At 45.4% G+C, this 12,429-nt stretch overlaps 1 protein-coding gene across 9 annotated transcripts in view; it reads left to right on the plus strand.

Annotated features, from left to right (window-relative positions):
- The first annotated feature begins 1,471 nt into the window (after window positions 1-1,471).
- Ssbp2 (single stranded DNA binding protein 2) overlaps window positions 1,472-12,429 on the plus strand; it is a 281,368-nt gene continuing 270,410 nt past the window's right edge. For 2 of the 9 annotated variants that reach the window (XM_060377761.1, XM_060377762.1), the window contains exons 1-2: window positions 1,517-1,671; window positions 3,556-3,659. Coding sequence is in view for 5 of the 9 variants with exons in the window: in XM_060377758.1 (XP_060233741.1) it covers window positions 1,610-1,671 (62 nt within the window). In the remaining 4 variants the exon portion in view is untranslated. Of the gene's footprint in view, window positions 1,672-3,555; window positions 3,660-12,429 lie in introns of all 9 variants that reach the window. The other 7 variants (XM_060377754.1, XM_060377756.1, XM_060377755.1 and 4 more) reach the window with 5 other exon arrangements.

Genomic DNA, 12,429 nt, shown 5'->3' on the forward strand with positions numbered 1-12,429 from the left:
TATAGTTCACTTTCCCTAACACCAGAAGAAGTCCGTCCTCTTAATTTTCCTGCAACCTTTGATTAATATTTGGTTGCCAAGCCGGTTTGATTCTCTACCTCTTTCCCACTCAGTGCCTTTCCCTAACCTTCTGCTGCTTTATTTCTGTCACCGGCTATCAAAACCCACAAACTCCATTTCTTTCCTTTCCATCTATCAGTGCTTCTCCATATGTATTTTTATGATCCTACTGCTAAATGCTTGGAGTTGTTTGCAATAGAAAGGTGTGCTTCCTCATTTGAATGCCATTTCCTCCCCCCAGCGTAACCGTTCCTTCCTCCTCTAGTCATCCTTTTCTGAGGTTTCCCTGTCCTACCCCAGTGGCACCTCTCTCTTCCCCTGTCACCTCCCATTTAAAGCTCATCTCTTCTCCCAACCCGACTTCCACCCTGTCTGATTTTACAGCCAAGGATCTCCGACAAAATAAAGGATGGAGTCTATCAGAAACCAGGTTGCGTGTTTCTTGAGAAACTTTTGCGCATTCACTGAAATGAGATTAGGGACTTGGATCCAAAAATATTCTCGGGGACTTTTCAGCTCGGGCACGGCTTTGCACCCCTTGAGCTCTGCGGCCTATTCTGCTGGGCAAGTCACAGGGCTGTCAGGGCCTTCTCTGATCCTCTCCAGTCCAGGGGTCAACCTGAAATGACATTGCCCACCCGAACTATTAAACCAGGCTGAGGGGAGAACGCCTGGGCCCCGTGCCGGCCGATCTGTGCCCGGTGCAAGGGGCAGGGCCACGGGTCACCGCGACCCAGGGGTCGGTCGCTCGGCCTCTCTGAGGGTGTGCTCCCCTCCTAGGAAGGAGGCCACACCAGCGTGGGGCTCCCTGGGGGTGCAGGGCTCGGGCCCGGAGCCAGCGACACCAGGTCGGCGGGCAGCCCGAGAGCGAGCGGGGTGCCTCGGGCGTGGGCAAGGGACGCTCGTCCGGCCCCCGGACCAGGAGGTCGAGGGTTCGGGGCGGGCGTGCCCGGCCGGCCGGCCCTCCGGGAGCCGGGCTGGGCGCCCCCCCTGCGCGGGCGCGGGGTCGACCGCGGGTGCGGGCGCGGCGGGGCGGGGGAGGGGCCCCCGGGGCCGCGGCCGCGGGTCTCTCCCGAGCCCGCCGGGGCGCCCCGCAGTCTGGGGCCGCCGCGGCTCCCGTTCCGCTGCGGCTGCCAGGCACTCCAGGCCGCACTTTCCCCTCCTCCCCGCGCCTTCTCTCCAGTGAGGAGCCGGGCGCGGGCGGCGCGGGGGGCGCGGCGGCGGCGGAGGGAACAGCCAGTTGTTTAAAATCCTTCTAGAGCGGTTTCTAATTCCCCGCTAGCGCCGGGCGCGGAGGGGGAGGGGGAGGGGGCGGGCGGCGCGCGCGCGGAGGGGAGCGGGAGGGCGGGGCCGCCGCGCGCTCCGGCGGCCGCGGGGCGGGGCGGCCCGTCAGTCTCTCGCGTTGCCGGGGCGCGGGGGGCGGAGCTCCGGCGCGGGGCGGCCAATGGTGGGGGTGGCTGCGTGGGTCGCCATGGGGACGGGGCCGTTCCCGGGGAGGCGGTGATGGGTTGACAGGTGCGTGACAGTGGAAGCTGCTCTCGGCACAAGCATGTACGGCAAAGGCAAGAGTAACAGCAGCGCCGTCCCGTCCGACAGCCAGGCCCGGGAGAAGTGAGTGTCTGGGCGCCGCAGCCCGCTCCGCCCGGCTGGCGCGCACGGCCGCCCGCCCCCGCGCGCTCCGGGCCCCGGGCCGCGCGGCCGCCCCGCCGGAGGGGGCCCGGGGGCGGGCGGCCGGGAGGGGGCGCGGAGCGGGGCGGGCGGGGGGCGGCGGGCGGGCGGGCTCGCGGCCCGGGGCAGCGGCCGCCTCCACGGGGCCCCGGGGCGGGCGGCGGGCGGGACGCGCGTGGCGGGGTCGGCGGCGGCCGCGGAAACTTGTCCCGGCGGCTGCGGGGAGCCGCCCGCGGCGCGGCCTCCTGGCAAAGTAACTTTGCGGCCGGGGTCCGGGCGGCGGGGCCGGCCCGCGCGGGCTGCGGGGCGCCGGGGTGCGGCGGGGCGGCCCCCGGGCGCGGGGCGCGGAGGGCGGGCGGGCGGGCGCGCGGCCCGGGGCGGCGGGGCAAGTTTGGGAGCGGGAGCCCCGGGTTCCCGGAGGGCGGGCGCGCGCCGGCCCGGCGGCCCCGCAACTTTTTGAGACTTGCTGCGTCCCCGCCGAGCCCCGGGGGCGGTGGCCGCGGAGGGCCGGGGCCGCGAGGCGGAGGGACCGGGCGCCCGCCGGGTCGCGGGAGACACAGGTGGCAAGTTCGCGGGGCCGCGGAGGACGCCCGGGAGCCGGGGAGCCGGCGGCCGCACTTGTAACGGCGACTGGGTCGTTGCTGAAAGGAGCGGGTGGTGGCTGTGACACTGGGGAGGAGCCCTCCCCCTTCCCGTGTGCAGATGTTCGGACTGATTCCCCGGAGCTGGGGCTGCGCCGAGGGTCAGACTTGCCCTGGTCGTGGAACACACGGTCCTGCCGGGGGTCAGACTAGGGAAGCCAGTGGATTTCGCAGAGCTACTTTGGGTCCCTTGTACACGAAAGGTAGCTTCGTAAATAAAAACACAAGGGTAGCCTACCGAGTCTCCCTCCTTGCCTTAGGCAGTTAGGCTTCCCCTTGAAAGTTTGTTGTGCCCCGGGGAGGGGAACATTTTATAATCCTTGTCTTGGCAGCAACACATACACACACACACAATTCCCGTAGGATTTAGAGGTAGCAGGCCTTGATGTAGGAAAACAAAACACAACAACAACAAGAACATTAATGGAGAGATGCTATTGGTCCCTCTGCCACTGATATTTTTAAGATCTTGCTGTAACAAGGAGTATATAAAACAGTGTTTATTGCCTGGTTAAGAAATTGTAGTTACTGGACTTGGAGTTTTAAAATACTAGTTTGTGCTTATTAATCATCTGTCTGTAATATATCTGATACAGACAGCTGAAGGATGATGAGATACGTGGATTTCACGTTACGGGCAGTGAAGGAATTGTGATGTATTGAAAACAGAATCTTACTGGGACTTGACTGAATTTGGTATTAAAGTAATTTGGGTTTTACCTGCACTCCCAGAAATGGCTGATATTTAGCAGAGTCGATTCTATAGTCTCATGGCTTAAAACAAAACAAAACAAAACAAAAACAAAAATAAAATTGATTTTCAATGCTGATACAACAAGGAATTTCGACTTGGTATGTTTTGGTTCTTCCTAGCTCTAATTCTGTGATTCTGTCAGAAAAACAAGCCATTGCCGCTTTACTCTCAGATCTGCCAAACTGAACACCAAGTAAGATCAACTCTTAGGAGCAAAGTAATGAGGGTTCTGCTAGATGGTGCTGTTTGATTTAAATATTTCTTCTGTTTACTACGTTGGCAGTAGGAATTCTTAACTGGCTTTGCCTTATGGGCTAGACAGGTGAAGAAGCCACTTTTGGAGAATTGACAGTGCCTGTTCTGGGTTCATTGTTTCTGCATTAATTCCTAGCAAATCTAAGACAAACATTAAAGCACACCCTATTTTTACAGAATCAGTGTCATTTGGATGGGAGAGTTGATCTGATCACTATTGTCTGTTACCGACATGGGTATACTGAGTACAGAAGATAGGAAACTTGAAGTTGCCATTAAAGGTATGGCAACGGATTTTTATTTTTAATTTTTAAGTTGGCAGATTTTAAGAGGTAGCTGAGAGATAAAGAATTGTCTAGTAAGTGACTTAGGACTTCTTCAGTCTTCAAAATCACAAATAATTTTTTATTTCAGTAATAAGTATGAGTGCATTTTAATAAAACTATTCTGCAAAATGAGTCATGAATAATGGCAAGCAGCACATGAACATAGTTTTATGATCAAGAGTCTTTTCTCACAGAGCTTCATAATGGATGCTGCTTATCTGCACTAAATCTTTGCTTTCTCTTGCAGCAAGAGATCACTACATAAAATACTTGAAATTAATTTGTGGCTTGTATAATTTCTAAAATTTTGTTTTGTAGTTCTGAACATAAAAATTGGCTAGGGTCAGGTTAATACGTGTATTTTGTTTTACAAAATGGACAGGTCAGGCCTACTCAGAGGTTTACAGTAGGTTCAGTTAATGAGAGTGGCTCAACAACCATGGAGGAAGGTGGGATGTTTACTTAGCAATTCTAATTCTGTCCTGTTAGATTATTGCCACTGGCTTAGTTCTTTCCTTATCAAATTGATCAAAATGGTAATTAAATAATTGTGTAATTAGTTGTTTATATTTAGCTTTCCCTATAATGTTTCTTGAGTAGGAGACAATACTTTTTATTTCTTAAGCTTTTTTTTTTTTTTTTTTTTTTTCTGACGTTAAGAACCCTGCCTTCTAACACTGGAAGTACCAGTTTCTTGCTGATGAGCCTTTCCATTGTGAGGACACACAAGGTTGAGTTTTGTATTCTTTAACTTAGTTTTATTTTAAAAATATTCCCAAACAATAGTACAACAGAAGTAACTTGTTTTTAGCCATGTGGATGCCAACACTATGTTGAGAGTTTCGTGTTTATTTTCTCCTTATTCATATTTTTTCATATGTTTTTTCCCAACAACCCTGATAGGAGCTTAACCGCTCCTTTGCTGAGGTAACATGACAGAATCCCCGTCTGATTAAGTAACTACCCAGGGATAAGATACTTGAAAGTAGGAAAGCCTGGTTTGGAACAAAGGTTTCTCCAACTTTGGCTCTTGTTATTGAAACCGAAAGACACACTTTCAGTGCCCAGGTTACCTTCCCTGTCTCTGACAGGGGGTCACCGATGTAGAGAGCGAGCATTACATCTTTAGAGATTACAGAATCAAGATTTGGTCAGCTATCTCATCTTGACCATTGCTGCATCCCTGTGCTCTTGGCTTTCCATGTTGGCAGGTTGTAATTATGTATGTAATGTGGGAGGCACAGAACATTCAGAGAAGGAAGTTAGAGTCCTAAAATCATGAAGAATCCTTGTCTCTCTAGACTTCCCAGAGATTTTGTTTGATCGCTGACAATTTTAAGTTAAATATAATAGTTGTGAGCAGTTTCTGTATGGAACTTTAAACCACATTACCAATAGTGATGAGCTTATCAATACTGATACTGTTTTTCTTGTTGTTGTTGTTGTTGTTTTGTTTTTGAGGTGGGTCTCATGTAGTCCAGACTAGCATCAAGCTCAAGCATGACCTTGAACTTTTCACCCTCCTGCCTCCACCTCACAAGTACTGGAAATGGAGGTGTGTGCCACCACCCCCACCTTTATGGGAGGCCAGGCAAGCACTGCGGCTTCTCACTTGGTAACATTCTGTTCTGATCCTGACAGAAGAATTTGCTAAGAACTGAAGATGGGCACATAGCAAACAGTGATTGAACACAGAAATGAAACTTCACATGGGACAGTGACAAGGAACTTCGGTGTTTACATGTCAGTTCTTATACTTGCAAATTCTGAGATGAAATTTGCTGTATGCTCCTTTAAGTGGTTACGACAGGAAGAACATTTAAATGCTACTGAGGTTGAGTTTTTAGGGGTTCGTGTCTGCCGCCCATCACCTTCTCCTCTCATCATCAAAACATACATACCAAGCAAAAATTATAAGTCTTCTTCTTTTCCTTTCTTCTCTCTCTGAATTAGAAACTTGTTTGATGAACAGTTGACACAATCTAATGTTGCTAGTTTACTCTTTTGGGAGGGAGGTGCTAAGGGTCAAATTCACAGCCTTGTTGCCTGCAAAGCACATGCTCTTCCCTCCTGACATCCCAGTTCACAGGGTTTCTAAGACCATTGAGAGATCTTTATGGGAACCAAACATACCCACTCTCCTTTCAGTTTCCGCCATGTTTCCTCTAACATGACGAGTAATTTGGATCTGAAATGTCATTTTAGCTGTGAAAAAAATTATTTTGATTGATGTCTTTTATTTTAGGAAAAGAATAAAGCCCCTGGTTTTTAAAGGAATGAATCTAAAGAAAGAATTGAGATGGTCAGTTACAAGATCTCCCCCATGTAACTCCAGCTGGCCTGGAACTTTCTAGGTGGTCCAGGCTGACCTCAGGCTCACAGAGACCCACCTGCCTCTGCTTCCCAAGCTTTGGGACTAAAAGCGTGTGCCACCAAGTCAGGCAAATTTAAGTATCTTATGTAGAGATTTATTGTAATTCTTGAAAATAATATTATAAATACTATATACTTTAAGAGCTAGCAGCAAATATGAAAAGTTTACTTTCATACTTTCAAAGCCACTTTGCCCATAAAAACAATTCAGGATAAAGAGAGAAATCATTGAATTTGAGTCTGTAGTAATGTACCAAATGTGGGTTATATCTCTAGTTGCTACTAGAGAACAGAATTGTATTGTTTAAAATAAGACCATCTTCTGGATGCCCAGGTAGAGGCTGGCCTGTGGTTTCCGTTCTACCCTATAGTTTACAGTTCCAAGTAAGATTTAAATTTAGAACCTTCCCTCTAAAAAGCATGGAGATAACCATATATTAGTGTTGGATCGTAGGATCAGGACCCACTTACAGCCTTACAACTCTGAAACTATCTTGATGCATATGCAGTTTAAGACACACAAAGTTATAATTATGTTTTGGCACACATGGGATTGTTCTATACTCCTGCGCATTTACTGCTTTGATGCCACCGTGAGAATTACATTAGGTATATGCACACTCAATCCTTGGTAAACATATGTTAAAATTTAAGTTTATCAAGAACACATTTTAAAAAACTGGGCTTAAAACAACTTTAGAATAATATGGATTTTTCAATTTTGGAAGATAGTTTTGAATAAAACTTAATTGAAAATATTCCCATTCTAAGAGTGCTTATCAGATTTTGAATGTATTTTATATCTGTGACAGCCATTTGACAACATTTGCTAAGTTGACGGATGATGACTACTACACTGACACCACATACACACTAAAAAGATAGCACAAGGTAAAGATGGCGGCCCACCATGCTCTTCGCAGAAGCTGTGCCAAGCTGGCAGCATTACTCATTGTGCCACAGTATGGCAAAGCAGGCTCATTGGGTCACAAAAACGAGTTTTTTTCATGAAGGTTTTAGATTCAATGCTGGCCATGATGGATGAGCAGTGATTTTTGTCAGAGTGAGTTACTAGCTAAAGGATTCCCAAGAGTGGAGATATTCATATTTTCAGATAGTTCCAAGAGCAGAAACTTATCTGAAGCAGCCTAAGCAGTGCTGACGTAGTGGTGTGTCACCTGTCTATTTCTGTATCATCTGTGCTTAATCTTTACAGTCCTTTACCTTTTAAGAGATAAACGCAGTTGATACCATTTTCTGGTAATAATGATTTTCATGTTTTGCTTTAAGAACCTGATGATTGGATGTCACTCAGGACCCTACCAGCCAATGAGGAGCCGTCATGACACTTTACATCATTATTGAGCCAAAGTGCTCTTCAGCCAATGATCTGGGAAGATCTTATTTTATATTCTGTATTAACTTTATGTTATAGGCATGATTTAAAAATAGTTCAGCATTGTGGAAACTGAAGCACAGCACTTTATTTGTTTTCCTATTTTTAAATGTTTTTGTAGTTGTTGCTATTGATAAGTATAGTTTTAATTACTAATACAGTTTTAATTTTAATTTGTTGTAAAATCAAGCCATATTAAAATACCAACGAAATATTTGTGATGGAAGGCAAGAATGGAACATGAAAGTTGTTCACTTAAGTTAGAAGAGTTGATGTCAAAGCTAGCCCCTGACACCATGACTTTTGTAAGTGATCTGATACTTGTCTGTTCTCTAGTTTACATACTTCAAATCTGAGATTAAAACATGAACCAAAAGCTACTTTATAGATGGCCCAAATGTAAGTGAAAGACTTACTGTGTAATAAGTTATCTTACATAAAAATTAAAATGAGTGCTCCTGCAAAATTACAAATAAAGGCTGTGTACATTACTGTCACAGAATGCCCACTGCTTAATAGTAACGAAACCAGCAGTGCTCTGATTTGACTGTTTTTTTCACACTCTGCCCTCATTTCATTTTACCCTCTGGAAATCCCACAGGCCCACCACCATGTCCTACCTCTTAATGAAACAAAAGAAATTTAAGAGTTTACACTGTTTTTGCTTGTAAGTATCAAAATAGGGTGTAGAAAATGGCTAAAAGTCAGTCCCTACCCCACAGCATCTGAAGTAGTAATTCAGGTGTCGTCATGCAGAGTTGAAGGAAGTAGTTCAAGAACAGGACAGCTCAGGACCAGCTTTTCTGTGGCCCCTGCAGTGTTTGTCATGGATGGAATAGGTCTGCTGCATTGCTTCTTGTAAAAAGTGAAAGGCAGGAGAAGGGTAAGTGTTTTTTCTGCATGTTTCCTCGGGAAGGAAAGACTGTTGTGAACTGGGAGATCACTAGAAAACGTAAGGCTGTCCTCTGACTCCGTGGCTGATAGAGGTAACAGTCTCCCGGCACTGTTGATGGAGTGAACAGTTGCCTTCATCTCTCCCCACTCCCTGAACAGCAGGAGGAACCGGGAGGCTGATAGAGAGGGTAAAGCGAGGCTTCCTTTCTCGGAATGGTAAAGTTGATTGGAGTAATGTGTACTAGTAAGTAAATAAACAAATGTATTAGGCAATTTTTGGCCATAAAAGTAATAAAATATGTGGTTGTGATAGAGAAAAACTGGAAAGCTGTATTAGAGTAGGTAGCCACAGAGGAGGCTTCTTGGAGAAGAAGACGTTTAGACAGAGACCAAGTAATTGATACTGAAAGGAACAGTCAAGTCAGGAGGATTTCACGCAGGTCTGAGCTACCGTTAAGGAAATGTCTGCCTAATTGTTCAAGGACATATAAAGTGTGAGTGAAGAAAGTATACTCAGCATCCCACCCCCACCCCTAACTGAAATGTGAATCCAGCTGGTACAGTCTCCCTGGGTGGTAGGGGTGAGGTTCTCTAGTCTCCCAAGCCCTGGGGGTGTGTATAGTTGTTCCTGAGGAAAACGGTACTACTTTTACAATGATGACGTTTTTAGAGAGGAAGGGCCAAAGTTGGGGTTGGGGAAATAGCCAGGTCTATGAAGTCCTTGCCATGCAAACAGGAGGATCTGAGTCAAGTCCCCAGTACTCGTGTAAAAAGCTGGATAAGGTGGTATGTGTCCCATACATAATCCCAGTGCTGGGAGGCAGTGGCAGACTGTCTGGCCTACCGAGTGAGCTACCAGCCAGGGAGCAACCCTGCCTCAAAAACAGGGTAGACAGGACCTCCTGAGGAGTGGCACCGAGTTTGTCCTCCAGCTGCCACAGTCACATGTACATGCGTGCACACACATACCCGTGAACGTGCACACACGCATTATCACACACACACCAAACAGGTTAGTGAACAGTTAGGGCTGTTGGGTTAACAACAGACGGTACAATTGGTACAGCCACTTTAACCTTCCAGATAGGGTTGGATGATTTCTTAACAACTCTCACCAGCCATTTTTGTTACAAAATTAATTTTATGTGTTCTGTTTAGTTTAATGCCTCATTTCTTTGTTATATTGACATTATATGAGGACAAGATGGCCTGTTCACCAATGCATTCCACTGTTCGTGTAGCACAGTGCTTGGATTTATTATATTTCTGGCATAAATAAATTAAAGATGCAATAAATTTCAAATATCTCTTCCTCCAAATATCTAGCTCATTTTCTCCCAAGTTTTTAGTGTTTGATACTAAAATTACATAATTTTTAAATATTAAAAATATAAAGGTAAAATAGTCTTTCTTTGAATTTCAGAGCTGGGAAAATTACCTACTGATAATGAATATATATGCTTATTTTCACAGAAAAATTGACATAATCTATACAATAAAATTTAATGATATAAGTAAAGTTGTGTTTTATATTTTTTAAGTATTTTAACATACTTTAAATTTTCATTGATTATCAAGATTTGTAAATGAAAATTAAATTAGCTAGGATAATGCAAATAATATGTTACAGAGCGAAGTTATACCTACAAATACATGCTTTTACTTTTTAACTAGCATGTACAACCTGAGTCCTAATTTGACCATTTTGCTTCCAGGGCTGGTTTTCCTTCCACTAGAAGTTGGCTACCCCTTTGGGGGATGAATGAAGGATTAACCATCAGTTTGATTCAACAGAAAATCATAGGTCAGGTGTTACTTACAGGTTTATCAGTACTTTGATGAAAAGAAAAAAAATAGATATTATAAAAATATGCTAAACACTATTTATACAATTACATAATTTCAAAACTGCCATGTCACAAATAAAATGAAAAAAATCTGATTTAATTCTTTATTTTAAAAATAAAATTTACATACAATATACTTTGCTCATGTGATTTTCATCCCATAACTCCAAATCCTCCCTACCCACCCAATTTTATGTTCTCTCCCTCAGAAAGCATAAAAGATCAAATTTATCAAAAGATCATAAAAGATTTGAAGCGCAAAACAAATAAAAAACTGAGGCAAAAAAAAAAAATGAAACAAAAAACGTACACATAAAACTATAGAGTCCATTCTGTGTTGGCCAGCTGCTCTTGGGCAGGGGTCTGCCTAGAGAGTGGTCAGAATATACCCAGTGACACACTGTTGGAGAAAACTGATGTTGCCGTGTTGGGAAGGGGACTTAGTGTCTGCTTCCCCTTCACCATGCTGGATTGTCTCCTTTGAACCTGTGGTTCCCAGTCTCTGTGAATTTACATGTGCATCAGTCCTGTGTCTGAAGAGGTTTTTTCCTCTGGCACTCACCACCTCTGGCCCTTACACTTTTTTTCTGCGTCGTCTTCTGCATAGATTCCTGAGTTTTGAGGAGAGGAGTTTGGTGAACACGTCCACAGAGAGCTGAATGCTCTAGTCTCTCGCTTTGTGCACATTGTCCCGTTGTGGGTCTCCATGAAAATGACCTCCTACTACAAGAAGTTTCTCTGAGGAGGGTTGGCTGATGCACTGGTCTGTGTGGAGAGCTGTCATTGGACTTATTTATTTTGCTATTCCTTTAGGAGAAAAATAATAATAGGTGTTCCCACAGGCCCATGACCTGCATAGTCTCCTCTTTTGGCCACTTCAGCATTACAGGTGGGCTCCATCCCATGGAAAGGGCCTTAGATACAGTCACAGGTGGTGAGGTACTTCCGTAATATCTTTGCCACGATTGCATCGGTGGAGGCAGCCAGTGTTGTAGGCCTCTGGGTGATATTGAGGGTTGCTTCTCAGCTGGCGCTTGCAAGTGCCTCCCAGCACCGTGGATTCTTGTCAGCAGGGTGGAGCTTCTAGGCAGGCACCAGCTTAGTTTTTCCATTCTCTGTGCTGTAAGTACACGGTGTCTCCAGCACCAGGCTCTTTGTGTCAGGCTGGACTTGGTAGCCAATAGCCTGTGCTATCTGAGGAGTATCTATGGAAACCCACAAATCTGGTTGTTTTTAATTTTATTTTTTTATTATTAGTTACATTTTGTTAACTCTGTATCCCAGCTGTATCCCGCTCTCTCATTCCCCCTCCAATCCCACCCTCCCTCGCTCACCTCCTCCCTGCCCCTTTCCAAGTCCACTGATTGGGAGGCCCTCCTCCCCTTTCATCTGACCCTGTTTTATCAGATATCTTCAGGACTGGCTGCAAAGTCCTCACAAATCTGGTTTTTATCTGTTATATTTTATATTTATGTCTATATACTGTTCTTACATAAATAGATAGATGGAGGGTTTTGATCAGGGTGGTTTTGAACATATTGTTTGTTTTTGTTTTCTGAGATAGGGCCTTGCCATACGGTTCAGGTTTAGACTTGAACTAGTGTTTTTCTTGCCCCTGTGTCTCAAGTTCAGGAATTATAGGTATGTATACTATATCTGTTTAGTCTTAAGAGTTCTAATTTATGAAGACATAGACAATTTTTTTTTCAATGAACGCTTAGCCATTCATCTTCCTGTTATCAGTTGTCTAGAGAGCTACAATAGAGGTACTGTGTTAGCATTTAGGGGAATGAAGATTAGCTGCGCTCATTGTTTGGAGAGGTTCAAGCCAAGGTTACCTGGCCCTGTGCAGGTACACAGAATCAGGTGGCAGGAGTGTGTGCTGGAGAAGTTTCTTTATCTTAGGCTGGAAAGGAAATGGAGGATATGCAGGGCTTGGGGACTAGGTATAGCTGACTACTGAAAGGTATCTCTTTCTTGGTAGGCTGCACCTCCTAAAATTTCCAGAACCACTTGGAACACCAGCTGCAGACAAGTGTTCAGCGCGTGAGCCTGTGGAAACATTTCATGATCAAAATATAACACATACCTCTCTCTCTAAAAAGGAAGGGAAAGTTTTTCAATATAAATGATCGATACTCTCTTTTACTATGGTATATAATATGCAGAATGAAATCTACCATTTTAACTAGTTTTCGGTATGCAGCTCTGTGTC

Source organism: Meriones unguiculatus, chromosome 2 (assembly GCF_030254825.1).
Source record: "Meriones unguiculatus strain TT.TT164.6M chromosome 2, Bangor_MerUng_6.1, whole genome shotgun sequence".
Lineage (NCBI taxonomy): Eukaryota > Metazoa > Chordata > Mammalia > Rodentia > Muridae > Meriones > Meriones unguiculatus.